We start from the raw sequence: 16,837 nt of genomic DNA on the forward strand, positions 1-16,837 counted from the left end.
GCTGACCTTGCTGTGAGCACAGAGAGGGGATTTAAACCTTGTGGAGCAAGTGAAGCATCTCATGATGCTGCCCTGACGCTGCTGCTGACCCAAGGGCTGGGGCTGGGCGGGTCAAACTCCAAACTGGGAGCTGCAAGCGCTGTTCTCAGGCATGAGGTCATTGCTGGACTGCTGCAGAGCTGGGGCCAGGCTGGATCAGTGTCCCATCAGTGTCCCATCAGTGTCCTATGGGTGTCCCATGGGTGTCCTGTCAGAGTCCCATTGGTGTCCCATCAATATCCCATCAGTGTCCCATCAATGTCCCATTAATATCCCATTGGTGTCCCATCAGAGTCCCATCAGAGTCCCATGGTGTCCTGTCAGTGTCCCATCAGTGTCCCTGTCAGTGTCCCATAGGTGTCCCATCAATGTCCCATCAGTGTCCCATCAATGTCCCATCAATGTCCCATCAGTGTCCCCATCAATGTCCCATCAATGTCCCATCAATATCCCGTCAGTGTCCCATCAATGTCCCATCAATGTCCCATCAGTGTCCCCATCAATGTCCCATCAATGTCCCATCGATGTCCCATCAGTGTCCCATCAGTGTCCCATCAATGTCCCATGAGTGTCCCATCGGTGTCCCATCAATGTCCTGTCAGTGTCCCATCAATATCCCATCGGTGTCCCATCAATGTCCCATCAATGTCCCATCAGTGTCCCATGCAGGGTGCTCTCATGCACCCCTGGCCATGCCCATCTCTGCCCTTTCCCACCCTTTCCCTGGCTCTCCCAGCACTGCAGTGTGACCCCATCAGGGGTGCTGTGCCCAGCCCTGCCTGCAGTGGGCACAGACCCCACCCTGCTGCTCCTGAGCCCCCTTGGCAGGCTGAGCAGGCACAGACCCCACCCTGCTGCTCCCGAGCCCCCTTGGCAGGCTGAGACCCGGCTGGTTTGGCTGCTGATTGCTGTGGTGTTCCCTGGATTAACCCATCCCAGCCCTGGGATTGTTCTGTGCCGCCTGTGGGGCTGCCCCAGTGGCCAGGTGCTGTGTCCTGTGCCCTGTGCTCTGCTGGGATTGTCCCCCTGTCCCTGTGCTGGGGCTGGCATTGTCCCCCTGTCCCTCTGCAGGGGACAGACAGCCCGAGCCTGCTGTTCCTGCTGTTCTCTGCTGCGGGGGAAGGAAGGGGCAGGAGCCTCAGTTCCTGTTGTCCACTTGAACATTAAATACAGGCTATTAAGCAGTTTTCTTTGCAGGAAGTGTAGAAATGCAGCTCCTGTGAGCCCAGCCCCTGGCAGAGCCCAGAGCTTGCCTTGCAGCATCCTCTGCTCCCCCTTTGTAGCAGCATTAACCCTTCACTGCCAGGCTCAGCAGCAGGTTTGTCTTTAACCTGAGCCACCCATCCTGCTGTTTCTGCCTGTCCCAGTCCAGCTGAGCCGGAGCTTTTTGCTCTTTCCAGCTCGTGTAGCAAAGCAGAGTCAGCTCTGGGGAGAGCCCCCACCTCTGAGCCAGCAGTTTCACTTTTCCCTGGCTGACCTGGCCTTTCCAGCACAGGAGCAGGCAGGAGGGGACATTTGTCACCTCGTTTGGGTGTGTGGTGGCTCCCCTCGGTGTCCTGGCTGTGGTTTCTGGGGTGCTGGCTGGGATGGGGTCACCCCACAGTGCCTGGGGTGCTGCTCTCGTGGGGGAGGCTGGGGAAATCAGGACATGTCCTTCTGCAAACTGCCTTTCTCAGAGCTCCAAATTCCTTCGGAAGAGGCTTTTAATGTAAAAAGCAACCACTTCAGTCTCCTTGCAAGCACTTCCCAGAAAGACTGAGGAGGAGGAGGAGGAGGAGGGTGACACAGGGCTGATCCCTTGCAGCATTCCTGGGGGCTGCAGAGGTCCCTCCAGCCAGGTTTGGAGGGAGCCCTGGGGCTGGAGGTGTGTGCATCACTTTTTAAAGGGAATTTTGTTCAGATCCTTGCTTGCTGTGGCTGGGCAGGTGGATTTGTGTGTGCCAGTTTTGTGTCAGGGGGACTTTCCTGAAGGGATTGTCCCATCCTCAGCAGCCCAGGTGGGAAGAGGGAGCCATGGGAGGTGGTGGTGATGATGGTGATGATGATGATGATGATGGTGATGATGATGATGGTGATGATGATGATGGTAACTGCAGCCTGAGCTGGTTGTGTTGCTCAGAAGGATTTTTCATTATTTTTGTGGTGGTTTTCCCTGATGCTGTGGTTGACTGATGAAGCCAGCAGAGGATTGGAAGGAAAGCTGGCCAGTCCCACATGCAGTGTCCTGGTGGTTTTGCTCGTGCGTGAGAGGCAGCAGCAGATTCTGTTGAGCCTTTGCAGGGTTTGGGTTTGCTTGTTGCCAGCCCTGGGGAAGAAGAACCCTCAGGAGCTGAGGCTCACAAGGAGCTGCCCTGTTCTCCCTGTGCCTTCCTGCAGGGGTGTTGTCCCAAAATGTCCTTGGGGGGCTCCAGCTTTTAGGAAGAGGGGATGCTGGGGCTTGGTTAGGTTTTCACCCAGGGAGGCCCCACAGGGTGGGCATGGGTTCCCCTCTCTCCTTCTCTGGCTGCTCCTGCTGCTAATTTTGTCCTTTATCACTGTCACTCCAGGAGTTATCTCCCTCTCCCCTCTCTCCCTTGCCTATTTATAAGCACCATGGGCCACTGCTGTCACTGCTGCTGGCTCCAAAGGCTTCTTGGCTGTGCCTGGTCCCAGAGCCCTGAGCTGCTCCTCACTCTCAGGTGGAGGAGAGGATGGAGCTGGGGATGGGGACCCTGCCCAGGTCCCCCCAGGTGATCATTAACATCATTAACATCTATAACATCATTAACACCATCTTTGTGGTTATTGCAGGGCAGGCAGGAGGGGCTGGCTGAGCGTTCCCAAGCTCCAGCAAGCTCTGGGGAGGGAGGGAGGGAAGCTGGAAGGGAGCAGGGAGAGCTGTCCCAGTGCCCTGTGCTCAGCCCTGTGCTGAGCTGGGACAAACCCTCCCACCCTCCCGAGTCCCTCTTCCCACCTGGGACGTTTCCCCAAAAAACATTTCCTGCTTCTGTAGGTGCAGTGGAGCCTCCTGGCAGCTCCAGGCACAGAAAGGGTGTAAAAGCCATGCTCATTCCATCCTGCAGGGAGCAAAGTGCAGATCCTGTTCCGTGTGAACCCTCTCCTTGGAGAAGCCCCTTCTGTACTTTTCCACTGGGAAAGCTCCCGGGGATTTCCCTCTCCCTGCCTGCCCTGGGTGCTTTCCTGCTGCCTTGGGAAGCAGTTGTGTGAAGGCAGCCAGGACCAAACTGGGCAGGATTAACCCCAGGGCTGTCAGCAGTGGTACTGGAAACAGTTTTAATGCTTGGAGAAAGCTGCCAGCTCCCTTATCCCATGGGGAAAGCAAAACACTTGGGCTCTGCTGTGGTTATCTCTTGGCTGTCGGTGTCTGAGAGGAGGAAACAGCCTTTGTGTGCACACACATTTTCCACCGGTTCTGGAGAGGGAAAAGCCCGTGGAATTTTGGGTTTTGAGTGGGGAAATCCATGGGGGAATGAGCACTGTGTGCTCCTCACAGCAGCAGTGCTGGCAGCCCCACGGTGCCCAGGACTGTCTGCATGTGCCAGGTTTGAAAAGCCACTCCTGGAGCCACTCAGGTCACTGCCAGTAAGAACTTAATAGGATCCAGACCTCGGGCAGAATCTGCAGCTTGGGGAGCAGCAAAGCTCCGTGCTGCTGCCTTCCCCCAGCGGGACGGGAGCGTGGAGAGGTGACACGTCCTGGGGGCAGTGTCACTGTGTGCCACCTCTGCTGCTGCCCCATGGCTCTAGGGCCGAGCTGAGGGTGCCTCCTTTGCTGTTTTGGGGTTTCATCTCCTGTGGGGTGTTTTGGGGGTGTTGGCAGGGACCCACAGAGCCCTGTCCTGGGGTGGGCACAGAGGGGCAGCGCTCTGGGGCTCCCCTGGTGCCAGGGTGTTTCCCTGGGGGTATTTCCTGGCTGGGATCATGTGTGTGCCTGCATCCTGCTGCTGGGGGACGTTCCCACCTGTGACATGCCCCTGTTCTGCTCCTCTCTCCCAGATCTCTCAGCTGCCCAGCGCAAGTTCGCGGATTCCCTCAACGAGTTTAAATTCCGCTGCATCGGGGACGCTGAGACGGACGATGAGATCTGCATCGGTGAGTCCTGCTGCTCCTGGGGCAGTCCCTGGGCTGGGCACGGTAGGGAAGTGCTCAGGAGCACTCCAAGGGCTCCAGGAATTTGTCTGAGCTCAACAGCAGCAAAGCCTTCCCCAGGGAATCAGCGATTGCTTCTTGGCCTAAATCTGTCCCTGCCAGATAGGGAAGGGAGAAGATTGCCTGAAATTCAGATTGTGTGTGAAACCAGCTCGGTTAGCTGGGTGTTTTGCACTGGAGAGGAGAATCTGGAGGTGGCTGTGGCTGGATACACTGCAAGGGGCTGTGCTGTGAGGCAGAGGAGCAGCAGCCTTGCTGCTGGGGCACAGCACCCTGTGCTTGAGGCAGTCAGCAGTGCTGAGCCTGGCACTGCTCCCTGAGCTAAGCCTGGCGCTGCCAGGGAGCTTCTCCTGGCACAGGGCAGTGGCTTCAGCCTCTTCCCTCTCTCATCCTGCTCCTGCCCCAGCTGAACTTTCAGAGCTTATTGTGCACATCATCTGGAGCCAGGAGAGCAAAGAAGCTTTAGCCCTGATTTAACTTTGCTTGTTTATTTGTGCCCAGTCTCTCAGCAGAAATAGCTGGGGGATCCTCATCCCGGTCTCCCTGGTGCTGTGCCCGTGCTGGGGAGCTGCCCAGTGCTGTGTGTGCTCATGACTGGCTGGAGGGAAGGGCAGCTTTGAGCTGAGGGTGAGGAAGCCTGGTCCTGGGGATGCTCTGCCGCTTCTGTAGGCAGCAGGAGCCTTTCCAGGGGAGAGAGCAAAGATAATAAAATCCCAACCCCCCACCCAAAACCCAGACAAAACCCAGACAGAACCCCTGTGTGCAGTTTCTTTCTCTAGAAATGCAGTGTTAAACGCTGACTGTGTCCCTTGCAGCCAAGTCCCTGCAGGAGTTCGCCACGGTGCTGCGGAACCTGGAGGACGAGCGGATGCGCATGGTACGGCCCCTCTGTCCTGGCAGCAGGGCTGCTGGCACCCGGGACACCGTGGTGACAGTGACTGCCAGCCCCAGGGCTCCTTCCCTAGCCCGGGGTGGAGCTGCAGGGCAGGGCAGAGGAAGGAGAGCGTGGGCTTGGTGGGGAAACGCTTGGAAAGCATCAGGAGTGGATCTGCTGTCAGAGAGCAGTGCTGGTGCTGCTGTGCTGGTGCTGCTGTGCTGGTGCTGGGGGGCTCACAGGTTTGCAGAGAGGGAAGGGGGGATCCTCTGGGTGCCTGGGGGCTGTGGGAGCCTTTCCACGGAGCAGCAGAGCTGAGCTGTGCCTGTGTTTGCCCCCAGATCGAGAACGCCAGCGAGGTGCTGATCACGCCGCTGGAGAAGTTCCGCAAGGAGCAGATCGGGGCTGCCAAGGTAACCCGGCAGTGCCCCCGAGCTGGCAGGAGCTGGCAGGAGTGACACACTGCAGGGTGGGCTTGGCCATGGCAGGAGGAGTGTGCCCCTGAGCTGGCAGGAGCTGGCAGGAGTGACACACTGCAGGGTGGGCTTGGCCATGGCAGGAGGAGTGTGCCCCTGAGCTGGCAGGAGCTGGCAGGAGTGACACACTGCAGGGTGGGCTCGGCCATGGCAGGAGGAGTGTGCCCCTGAGCTGGCACTCTGCAGGGTGGGCTTGGCCATGGCAGGAGGAGTGTGCCCCTGAGCTGGCAGGAGTGACACTCTGCAGGGTGGGCTTGGCCATGGAGGAGGAGTGTGCCCCCAAATCTGGCAGGAGCTGGCAGGAGCTGGCACTCTGCAGGGTGGGCTCAGCCATGGCAGGAGTGTGCTGCTGTGGGATGGGGCAGTGCAGCTCCTGGGAAGAGCCTCAGTGCTCCGAGTTCACCCAAATAACATGCCAAGGGCAAAAATCTCCATGCCAGCTGAAGTGAACTTTTTCCTGACTCCAGGGAAGAATTAGGAATTTCTTGGAGAGGCTCACATTCTCCTGAGTGCCCCAGGCTGCCCTCCCCACCCCAGAGCCTCGCTGGGGCTGCAGGGGAGCTCTGACGCTGCTGGCAGGACGGGGAAGCGCCGGTGTGGCTGAGGGTGGCTGTGAGGCAGCCTGGCCCCCCCTCCTGCTTTCCTGCCTTTGTTCTGAAATGAAAACCACTGTCTGTGGCTCCCCTGTTGTTATAACAACCTGCTGCTGCCTGCAAGCAGCTCATGCCAGCGCCCAGGGCTGTGTTTGCATGGCAGCAGTGCCCAGCCCAGCCCTGTGAGGCTGAGAGCAGAGCAGAGAGGAGAGCCCAGCATGGACCTGCTGGTGGGCAGGATGGTCCTGCTCATGGGTTTGGTCCTGGCTTGTTGGGCTGGGATGAGAGGTGCCAAGGAAAGTGAAGTTGGCATCCTTAACTCTCCTGTCACAACCAACCTGTGTCATTGTCCCACGAGGCACAGAGGAGAAGCTCTTGCAAGGGCTGGGATGTGGAATTGTGTCCATGTTCTGCTTAGAAAGCACTTTCCTGGCTCTGTTGTTTTTGGACCTGCATCTGGATGTTTTACCAAGCCCTGGGCCTCAGGAATAGAGGAGGGGTTCCCTCAAGCTTTGGGTTTTGGCAGCATAAACTGCTTTCCTGTAGCTGCCTGATGCTGGCAGATAAAAGCAGCCTCACCTGCTCCCAGCTGCTGCCCCCAGGTCCTGTCTGTGCTGGCTCCCACCCGGGGCTGCCATCCTGCCCAGTGCCATGGGGATGCTGGCACAGCTGCTCTGGGCCCTTGTGTTCAGTGCCACCCTTCTGTTCTGCTTTGTAGGACGCCAAGAAGAAATACGACAAGGAGACTGAGAAATACTGTGGTGTCCTAGAAAAGCACTTGAACTTGTCTTCCAAAAAGAAAGAATCCCAGCTTCAGGAGGTGAGAGCAACCTCTGAGTTTCCATGTCTGGCTGTGACTGTGGAGAGCTTTTTGAGTGCCTCACACAGCTTGTAACAATGGTTCTCCTGGCTGTAAACTCATTTTTCCCCTCGTTCTGGCTGCGGGTGCTGGGTTTTCCCCTTTTCCTGTAATGAAAGGATATGGAGCTGTCTTGGTGAGTAAATCAGAGAGATCCCAAAATGGATAGCAGTCAAAAAGGAGAGAGGGTTTATAATTAAAGAGTGTAACAGGAAGGAACTGGTTCTGCTGCAGGCTTCCCATGTGCCAGCACAAATCATGGATGTCTGGTGTCCCTCTCTGCAGTGGCTGCTCTGTCTGTGCTCCAGGGGAGGAGGGATGGGCCTGAGTGCCTTCAGCTCTGAGAGCCAGCAGTGATTCAGGGTGTGCTCAGCCATGGTGACAGGTGCTCCTGGATGAGTGTGCTGGGTTTTCCATCACTTCTTTCACGTCTGGAATTCCCTGTGCTGGTCCTGCAGGATGTGTGTCTGTGTGTCCTTGCCTTTGGCATGGTGCTGGTGTGCTGCTGATCCCTCACTGGGGGCACTGGTGGGCGTGGGGCTCCTGTAGCCAGGGGATGGCACCATGCCCAGCAGAGCTGGGGACTTGGGAGCAGAAATACCTGTGGCACAGGTGATCATCTGCCAGCAAATCTGGGCTGAGGAGGGCACAGAACCTGGGCAGAGGTGCCTGCAGGGCAGCCTCGTCCTTGGGCTTTGCAAATGACTTCCCATGTGGAATCAGCCACATGTCCCAGGGAATGGATGGTGGCTTTTAAATGACCCTCTGGTTTAGTCTGGTTTAGTTTAGGTCCCAAACTGAACCTTGGTTTGGTTTGTGTTTGTGATACTGATATGGGGCATGGGAGGGGAAGGAATTCTGGCAGGATTCTATTTGGGATGTGTTTGGGATGCAGTGTGGGATTCTGTGCAGGATGTGTTGTGATGCTGGATTCTGTCTGGGGTGTGTTTGGGATGTGTTCTGGTGCTGGATTCTGTTTGGGGGGTGTTTGGGATGTGTTCTGGTGCTGGATTCTGTTTGGGATTCTGTTTGGGATGTGTTCTGGTGCTGGATTCTGTTTGGGATTCTGTTTGGGATGTGTTCTGATGCTGGATTCTGTTTGGGGTGTGTTTGGGATGTGATCTGATGCTGGATTCTGTTTGGGATGTGTTTGGGATGTGTTCTGGTGCTGGATTCTATTTGGGATTCTGTTTGGGATTGTGTTTGGGATGTGTTCTGGTGCTGGATTCTGTTTGGGATTGTGTTTGGGATGTGTTCTGGTGCTGGAGGCTGTGCAGGTGCCCTGCAGCAGTGCTGGCTGCTGGTGCCATCTGGTGGCATCTCCCACCCCGACCCTGACTGGCAGTGTGTCTGTCTTACATTCTCTGTGGATTTATTACACAAATTCTGCACATCTCGGGTTATAAATTACTCAAACGCAGAATTAAATGTTTCCATTCACACAAAAAAAAAACCCCAAGAACAACATACAAACAAAAAAACAAAACCGAAAAAAAAAGTATATGCACCTGTTGGACACAGAAACTTTTCCCTCATGGGCCATCTCTGACCAAGCCATCCTCTGAGTGAGCTGCATCTCCCTCCACCACTTCCATAAGCTGCACAGCAGCCAGCCACTCTATTTCCATGTATTTAACAATTTAACAGCAGCATTTTAGGTAAGTGAAGCCCAGCTGCTGCTGGGAGCAGCTCCCAGTTCAGGTGCTGGTTCCTGTTCCCCCACAGCACTGGGAGTGTTTGTGGTTTGTGTGGCTCAGCCCCCATAAAGGGGGTACCTCAGAGAGAGGAGTCAGTGTGCAGCTGTGAGATGTGGATGTGGCATCCCTGGCAAGGGGCAGTGCCCTCCAGAAAAGGGAGAGTTGTCTTTCCTTGTCAAGTCCATGGTGGTTTCCATTTTTCTCATCTCTACTTGTGTTTCCCCCCAGCTGTTGGGAGGTGAGAACAGGACTCAGCACTCCCATTTTCTCAGCTGGAGGAGCAGCCTGCCCATGTGGGTCAGGTTTATGTTCATTGCTGTGCCCTCTGTCCAGCTGGGGCTGGGTTTGCTCTGTCTGTGGTGGTTCCTGAGCTGGAGTTTCCTCCCCCCCCTGCAGGCAGACAGCCAGGTGGATCTGGTTCGGCAGCACTTCTACGAGGTCTCCCTGGAGTATGTCTTCAAGGTGCAGGAGGTGCAGGAGAGGAAGATGTTTGAGTTTGTGGAACCTGTAAGTGAGCTCTGAGCTCTCAGCCCATCCCAGCCTGCACAGAACTGGGGAGGTGTGGGGAACTGGGGACCCTGGCAGTCCTGGGTCAGGGGGAGCAGCCTCACCCCACAGCCCCTCTCAGAGCCCACCCTGGGGGCTGCAGAGCCCCCTCCCCTCAGCACTGCTGCTCTGGGGGCAGCTGTGCCTCTGCACTGACCATCTCCATCTGCTTTTCCCCACTTAGCTGCTGGCCTTTCTGCAGGGGCTCTTCACCTTCTACCACCACGGCTACGAGCTCGCAAAGGACTTCAGCGACTTCAAAACAGAGCTGACAATCAGCATCCAGAATGTGAGTGTGCCAGGTGTCCCTGTGCCCGGTGTCCCTGTGCCTGGGGTGTGCCAGGTGTCCCTGTGCCAGGTGTCCCTGTGCCTGGGGTGTGCCAGGTGTCCCTGTGCCTGGGGTGTGCCAGGTGTCCCTGTGCCTGGAGTGTGCCAGGTGTCCCTGTGCCAGGTGTCCCTGTGCCTGGCTGTCCCTGTGCCAGGTGTCCCTGTGCCTGGCTGTCCCTGTGCGTTGGGTGTGCCTGGCTGTCCCTGTTCCCAGGATGTCCCCATGCCCAGGGTGTCCCTGTTCCCAGGGTGTCCCCATGCTCAGGGTGTCCCCATGCTCAGGGTGTCCCTGTTCCCAGGGTGTCCCCATGCTCAGGGTGTCCCCATGCTCAGGATGTCCCTGTGCCTGGCTGTCCCTGTTCCCAGGGTGTCCCCATGCTCAGGGTGTCCCCATGCTCAGGATGTCCCTGTGCCTGGCTGTCCCTGTTCCCAGGGTGTCTATGTTCCCAGGATGTCCCCATGCTCAGGGTGTCCCTGTTCCCAGGGTGTCCCCATGCTCAGGATGTCCCTGTTCCCAGGGTGTCCCTGTGCCTGGCTGTCCCTGTGCTTGGCTGTCCCTGTTCCCAGGGTGTCCCCATGCTCAGGGTGTCCCCATGCTCAGGGTGTCCCCATGCTCAGGGTGTCCCTGTGCCCATCACTGTCAGTGTCTGGCAGAGCCACCTCACCTTCTGGTGTGTTTTAATCACAGAATTCCAGACTGCTTTGGGCTGGAAGGGACCTAAATCTCATTTCACACCTTGCACTGTCCCAGGCTGCTCCAAGCCCTGTCCAGCCTGGCCTTGGGCACTGCCAGGGGTGGAGCAGCCTCAGCTTCCCTGGGCACCCTGTGCCAGGCTCTCCTCACCCTCACAGGAAGTTTTTTTCCCAATATCCAGTCTAAATCTCTCCTCTTTTAGTTTAAATCCATTTCCCTTGTCCTATCACTATCGACCCATGTCAAAAATCCCTCTCCCTCTTTTTTAAATCCCTTTAAAGTTCTGGAAGTCTTTGCCAATTGTTGTAATAGTTTTGATTTAGCTTAAATCCAGGCCCAGGAAGCAAACCTGCCCTGTGGCTGGCCCTGGCTCCCAGTCCCATTTCCCACAGGCTGCAGGGCCAGGCAGGGTCCCTGCAGTGCAGAACAAATTCCTGCTTTAATCTGCAGACAAGAAACCGCTTCGAAGGAACCAGGTCAGAGGTGGAAGCTTTGATGAAGAAGATGAAGGAGAATCCCCACGAGCACAAGAACATCAGCCCTTACACCATGGAGGGCTATCTCTACGTGCAGGAGAAGAGTAGGTTGGGGAGGGGTGGCTGGAGCCTGGGGAGGGGATGGGCAGCACAGGGCACAAAGATCCAGCAGGGACAGAGCCCTGGAAAACAGGGATTGGCACGGTGGGAATGTGGCAGTCAGGGGGAAGCACTGCAGTGTTTTGGGTACAGGAGTGTGGTGAAATGATGTTGAACAGAGCAGTTCTGGGGTGAGGCTGCTCCAACACAAAGCCTGTGCTTGCTCTGCAGGGCACTTTGGGACCTCCTGGGTGAAGCACTACTGCACCTACCAGAGGGAATCCAAGCGCATCACCATGGTGCCCTTCGACCAGAAATCAGGAGGAAAAGGGGTGAGTCCTGCCAGGGAGCAGGAGGGGAAGGGGTGAGTCCTGGCAGGGAGCAGGAGGGGAAGGGGTGAGGGATGGCAGGGAACAGGAGGGGAAGGGGTGAGTCCTGGCAGGGAGCAGGGGAGGGGTGAGGGATGGCAGGGAGCAGGAGAAGGGATCAGTCCTGGCAGGGAGCAGCAGAAGGGATCAGTCCTGGCAGGGAGCAGCAGAAGGGATAGGTCCTGGCAGGGAGCAGGCTGGGCTCTGCCAGGCAGCACGTGGCACTGCTGGCTGCAGGCTCTCCCAGGGCTCAAACTGTGTCACCTTTTTGGCAAGGTGACACAAATGCAGTGAAGTGGGTCACATTCATTTGAGTGGCTGCCACTCAGGAATGAACTTGGCACCTGGTTTGAGAAAGAAAAGACAGAAAAACCCCCAGAGCCCAGAGATCTTTGCCAGCCACATGCACCCACCACACTCCAGCTCCATGTCCCTTGTTCCTGTTCATTATTTTGCCTCCAATGCTTGTGACTTGTCCCAGGTTGGGCAGGGCTTGGGGCAGCCTGGTGCAGTGGAAGTGTCCTTGCCCATGGCAGAGAGTGAAACAAGATGAGCTCTAAGTGCCCTTTGCACCCAAACCATTCTGGGTCTCTGATGATCTGTGGCTTGGCCAGTGAAGTTGGTTTGTTTTGGGCAGAGCCACAGCAGAGCCTGGAGCTCCCCTTGGCCCTGAGGGGGTGTGAGGAGCAGGGGAGTGGGGTGTGGGGTGTGGGGTGTGGGGTGTGGGGAGCCAGCCCATGCTGCTCCCAGTGCTCCCAGTGCTCCCAGTGCTCCCAGTGCTCCCAGGGCTGCATCCAGGGCTGGCTTTGCTGCTCTGTAAGAGGAACAAGAGACCCCTGCACAGCTTGGACAAACAATCCCCTTGCTGGGGAGTGCTGGGGCAGCTGGCCAGGCTCCCACACGGCTTCCTGCTGGCACAGGGAGCTGGCTGTGGGCAGGGAAGCTTCTAATATTAATTTCCTCTTGCCTTGGAGCATCTTCATTATAGCTCAGCATTAACATATCCCAGCCCTGTAATCATCAGTGGCTGGGCTGTGTTTTGTCTGCTCCCTTCCCATTTCAGGGCTCTCCCAGCACCCAGGGGTGTGGGAGCTGCTGGCAGCACCCTGAGCCCTCTCCAGGGCTGTGCTTGGCCCATCCTGGCAGGAAAAGCTGCCTGTGCTGGGGCAGCTGTGGCCAGGGGCTGGCAGTGGTGACTTTCAGGCTCTGTGATCTTGGAGGTCTTTTCCAATCTAAGTGATTCTAAATATGTTTCCTGGAAAATGGTGATGTCAGGGAACAGGGTGGTCAGCCAAGGTGTCATCAGGAGCAGCACAGAGAGCCCAGAAAAGTGTCTGTCTCCAGGAACTCCTTCAAAATTCATTTTCTCTTAGGTCATCCGTGGAATTTCACAGTTGCAGTGTCTGTGCTGGCAGGGGCTGAGGCAGGATTTCCTCCAGCAGAGGACAGCAGTGCTCACAGATCCTGCTGGATCCCTGCTCAGCCCTGTGGAAATCCAGTGCAGCCTGGATGCAGAGAGGCATTCTCTGGATGGGAGAATGGTTTTGCCATTGCTTTGTTATATAATAAACATTTTAAGACGTGTTTGCTCCTGTTAAAAGTCCTGGTGTGCACAGTGCTGCCAGAAACGCAGCGTGGAGTGCAAACTGCCAGGGGAGTGTTGGGCAGGAATGGAAAATAAAGCTGATTCTGCCCAAGAGCTGTGGTCCAGCACCCCCTGCCCACGTGAAGAATGGGTTGTGGTGCTTAATGCACAGATTGAATCAGGGACATCCTGAAGGGAAGGCTCCTCTGAGAGGCTTTGGGTTAAATAAGGGTAAAAAGAGAAATCCTCCTGTCAGAGATACAAACAGATCTTTTTGGCAGATCCCCCCAGGTTTGACAGCAGTGGGTGCTGGGGTCAGGCTGTGGCTTTGGGCTGTTCTCAGCCTCAGCTGAGGTTTTGTCTGTTCTCAGGGGGAAGATGAAGCTGTCACCCTGAAATCCTGCACCCGCCGGAAAACAGACTCCATTGAGAAGAGGTTCTGCTTTGATGTGGAGGCTGTGGACAGGTGAGAGCTGCCAGGAGGAGCTGCTGGGCTGTGCTGAGCCTGTGCAGGGAAGGACTGTGCTCTACCCTGGGCTTTGGGGCTGCTCCTGGGTGATTTCTGTCCTTCAGTCACACCCTGTGGGAGTGGAAAGCATTATCCCATGGAATCACACCTTTTCCAGCTCTGTATTGAGTGCTGCTTTGCTTTACAAATCTCTCTGACTTTAAGGGTGTTTTAGCACTTCTGCAGCCTCAGGCCACACAAGCTGAGCAGTGTCCAGCCTGCAGGAGCTGCTCTGTGGCTGTGCTGGAGGGAGGTGCTGCCCCTCTCCAGCCCTGGGTGTGTGTTGGAGCAGTGTCACCCTTTCTGCTGGGGTGGCTTTGCTGCTTCACCACGGATGGGTGACAATGGACCTCTGGCTCCTGCTCCAGGCACTTTCACTCCTTTTTCCAGAAGGAGGAAAACACTTGTGCTGTGACTTATCACACAGCAGCTGGACCAGAGGTGTGTGTGGGTCAGTCTCTGGCAGGCAGGGCTGAGAGCTGTTGCTGTGTCAGTGAGCATCATGCATGGCTCACACAAAACCAGCAAAGCCAGGCTGTGCTGCTGCTCCAGGGGGAGTCACTCACTGAATCAGAGCTGCACAACTTCACATGGTTCACTAAAACCTGCCCCAAATGCACTCAGTGTGCTCTGCTTGTGTGCCTGCCCGTGGTCCAGCTGCCCTGGAGGTCTCAGAAAAACCCAAATTCATTAAAATCTAGGTGTTGAATAAAGCTGGAATAACCCCTGGTGCCTCCCCTGTCCAGCCTGTGCCTCAGCATTGCTTCAGTGCCGGCCCATGCAGGGAGGGGTTGGTGATGGAGCTCTGCCTGTGTTGGCTGAGGGATGGGATAACCTGGGGCTGCCTCCCACTCTCTGCAGCTCTGCTTTTCCCCACAAAGTTCCAGTATTACTGCTGACACAGGATTTTTTTTTTTTTTTTTGCTGTGCCCCGAGGATATTTTTTTATAATGTGAAAATCAAACTCCAAAGTGGGAGAAGGAGAATGGAGCCACAATAATTCTCTTCAGCGTGTTCAGAGGCAGCTGAAGCTTCCTTTGATGTTTGGAGCCTGCCAGGAGCTGCTCCAGAAATGTGTGTGCTCCATGTAAATCATGGCAGAGGAACAGCACAGGAAGGGGAAACCTGAGGAATTTCTCCTTTCACGTGCACATTCCTGCTGCAGGGATTTGCCTGGGAGAGCAGGACACACCTGAAGGAAAAAGCTGGTTTTTCCCAGTATAGGCAGCTCTGCATTCTCTGTCTATCAGAATTTGTCATTAGATGTCTGAAATATTGGGTATTCCCCAGATGAAGTTAAGAGGAAGAGGAAACAACAAATTTTGCCACAGCTGGGAGAGGCTGTGGTGTGGCCAGGCTGTCTCCCTGTTCCTGGGGCAGATCTGGGCACCAGCAGCTCTGGCTGTGAGTGCCAGCTGTGCTGAGATCACCCTCACCCTGCCAGGCTCTCAGGGCTGGGCTCTTCCAGCTCTCAGCACAGCCTGGAGGTGGCAGCCTCGGCTGGAGCTTCCCAGCTCTGCACAGAAATGGGTCTGGGAGCACAGACAGCACGGGCTGCAGCCCTGCAGCTCAGCAGGGACACCTAAATAGCACAGCTGAGAGCTGCTCCTGCTTAGGTGGGAAAAAAAGTGGGTTTTTCTCCTGTAAGGATGATTCAGCACAACCAAGCTGAAAATCTGGAGCCTGGTCTGTTATTGCAGCATTGCTTCCTTGTCACAGAATCCCAGAATAGTTTCTGTTGGACTCTAATCCATCTCATCCCACCCCCTGCCACGGGCAGGGACACTTTGCACTAGGCCAGGTTGCTCCAGCCCCCATCCAGCCTGGCCTTGGCATTTAGAAATAGCAGGTTAGAAGTATTGCATTGTGTTGTTACAGCAGAATGAACCCCAGAATGGTGATCTAGGTCTGGCTGAAATACACCCCCAGTGTGATGGGTGCTGTGTTTTACTGGAAATGCTCTTTTTTCATTAACTGAACTCGTTTGTAGTCCCTGCACATTAAATCAGGGTTGTAAACAAGGTGAGCAGGGATGGCAGCCAGGGTCTTACCAAACCAGCCTGGGGAGGAGGAGTGTCTCATCTGAGGGATGACAAGAGCTGTGTCGTTTAGGATAATGTAGGTCATTGCTCTGGGCCAGAAGCAAACTACTCCTGAGTGCCAGCTGGCTTTTAGGGGAGCAGGAGGTTCTCAGAGGGGCTGGGCCCCTTGGTGGGCACCAGGGCTGGCAGCTCTGCAGGTGCCACCACTGCCCAGACCCTGCCTGCCTGCCCCAGGGTGACTGGCACCACACCTGGAACCACAATCCCAAAGTCACTGAGGTGAAAGATGAACCCAAACAGCATCCAGTCCAAGCTGGTGCTGCATCCCACACTTCCACCTCTGGGCACCAAACCCCTTTGCCTTTTTTTGGGGTGCAAGGAGGGGAAGGGACTTGTCCCCACCTTGTCCCCACCTTGTCCCCAGCCCAGAGCACTGAGTGCCACAACCAGGAGTTCCTTGGACTCCCCAGGGATGGGCACTCCAGCCCTGCCTGGGCAGTTGCAGGGCCTGAGCACCCTTTCCATGGGGAAATTCTTCCTGAAAGCATTGGCACAGTGCTGGATGGTTGGCAGGGAGTGGGAGAGATGCCCTGAGCAGATGGCATTCCCCAGGAGGGCTCTGGGGATGCACCTGGCAGATCCAGGCTCTGACTGTGGCAGGACCTGCTCCCCTGTGCCAGTGACCCCAGCCTGGCAGTGCCTCAGTGTCCCCTGTCCCCTCCTGTGCCAGTGTCACCTCTGCAGAGACCTTCAGGACAAATCTCAGGGGGTGGCACAGGGAGAGATGAGGCTCCTTCCCCTTGGTGGCCACAGGAGCCATGGTGGCCCCAGCCCTGCAGAACGTGCTGAGCTCTGCAGAGCACCCAGAATTTCTGAGCTCAGTTTCCCCCTTAGCACCCAGACTTTCTGAGCTCAGTTCCTTCTTATCACCCAGACTTTCTGAACTGTTTCCCCCTTAGCACCCAGACTTTCTGAGCTCAGTTTCCCCCTTAGCACCCAGAATTTCTGAGCTTTTTCCCCCTTAGCTCCCAGACTTTCTGAGCCCAGTTCCCCCTTAGCACCCAGAATTTCTGAGCTCAGTTTCCCCTTAGCACCCAGAATTTCTGAGCTCAGTTTTCCCTTAGCACCCAGAATTTCTGAGCTCAGTTTCCCCCTTAGCACCCAGAATTTATGAACTCAGTTTCCCCCTTAACACCCAGAATTTCTGAGCTCAGTTCTCCCTTAGCACCCAGAATTTCTGAGCTCAGTTTGCCCTTAGCACCCAGACTTTCTGAGCTCAGTTCCCCCTTAGCACCCAGAATTTCTGAGCTGTTTCCCCCTTAGCACCCAGACTTTCTGAGCTCAGTTTCCCCTTAATTCCATCTTTGCCCACCAACGTTTTGGGGCCACATCTGGCTGCTGGTGCTGTCTGGGCTGCTGTGCTCAGGCTGGGCTGGGAACATCTCTGCACTCTTTATTGGTGCACTGTGTGTGTTTTCATCAGCAGTTTAGATTGTCTCGCTGTGA

The 16,837-nt window shown here is 56.0% G+C and overlaps 1 protein-coding gene across 3 annotated transcripts in view; it reads left to right on the top strand.

Annotated features, from left to right (window-relative positions):
- Nucleotides 1-16,837, top strand: part of ARHGAP26 (Rho GTPase activating protein 26) — a 108,505-nt gene that overhangs the window by 14,164 nt on the left and 77,504 nt on the right. For all 3 annotated transcript variants that reach the window (XM_033073193.2, XM_033073195.2, XM_033073196.2), the window contains exons 2-10: nucleotides 4,035-4,130; nucleotides 5,003-5,064; nucleotides 5,403-5,474; nucleotides 6,849-6,950; nucleotides 9,083-9,193; nucleotides 9,417-9,521; nucleotides 10,704-10,833; nucleotides 11,060-11,160; nucleotides 13,153-13,247. In XM_033073193.2, coding sequence (XP_032929084.1) covers nucleotides 4,035-4,130; nucleotides 5,003-5,064; nucleotides 5,403-5,474; nucleotides 6,849-6,950; nucleotides 9,083-9,193; nucleotides 9,417-9,521; nucleotides 10,704-10,833; nucleotides 11,060-11,160; nucleotides 13,153-13,247 — 874 coding nt within the window. The remainder of the gene's footprint in view (nucleotides 1-4,034; nucleotides 4,131-5,002; nucleotides 5,065-5,402; nucleotides 5,475-6,848; nucleotides 6,951-9,082; nucleotides 9,194-9,416; nucleotides 9,522-10,703; nucleotides 10,834-11,059; nucleotides 11,161-13,152; nucleotides 13,248-16,837) is intronic.

Source organism: Catharus ustulatus, chromosome 15 (genome assembly GCF_009819885.2).
Source record: "Catharus ustulatus isolate bCatUst1 chromosome 15, bCatUst1.pri.v2, whole genome shotgun sequence".
Lineage (NCBI taxonomy): Eukaryota > Metazoa > Chordata > Aves > Passeriformes > Turdidae > Catharus > Catharus ustulatus.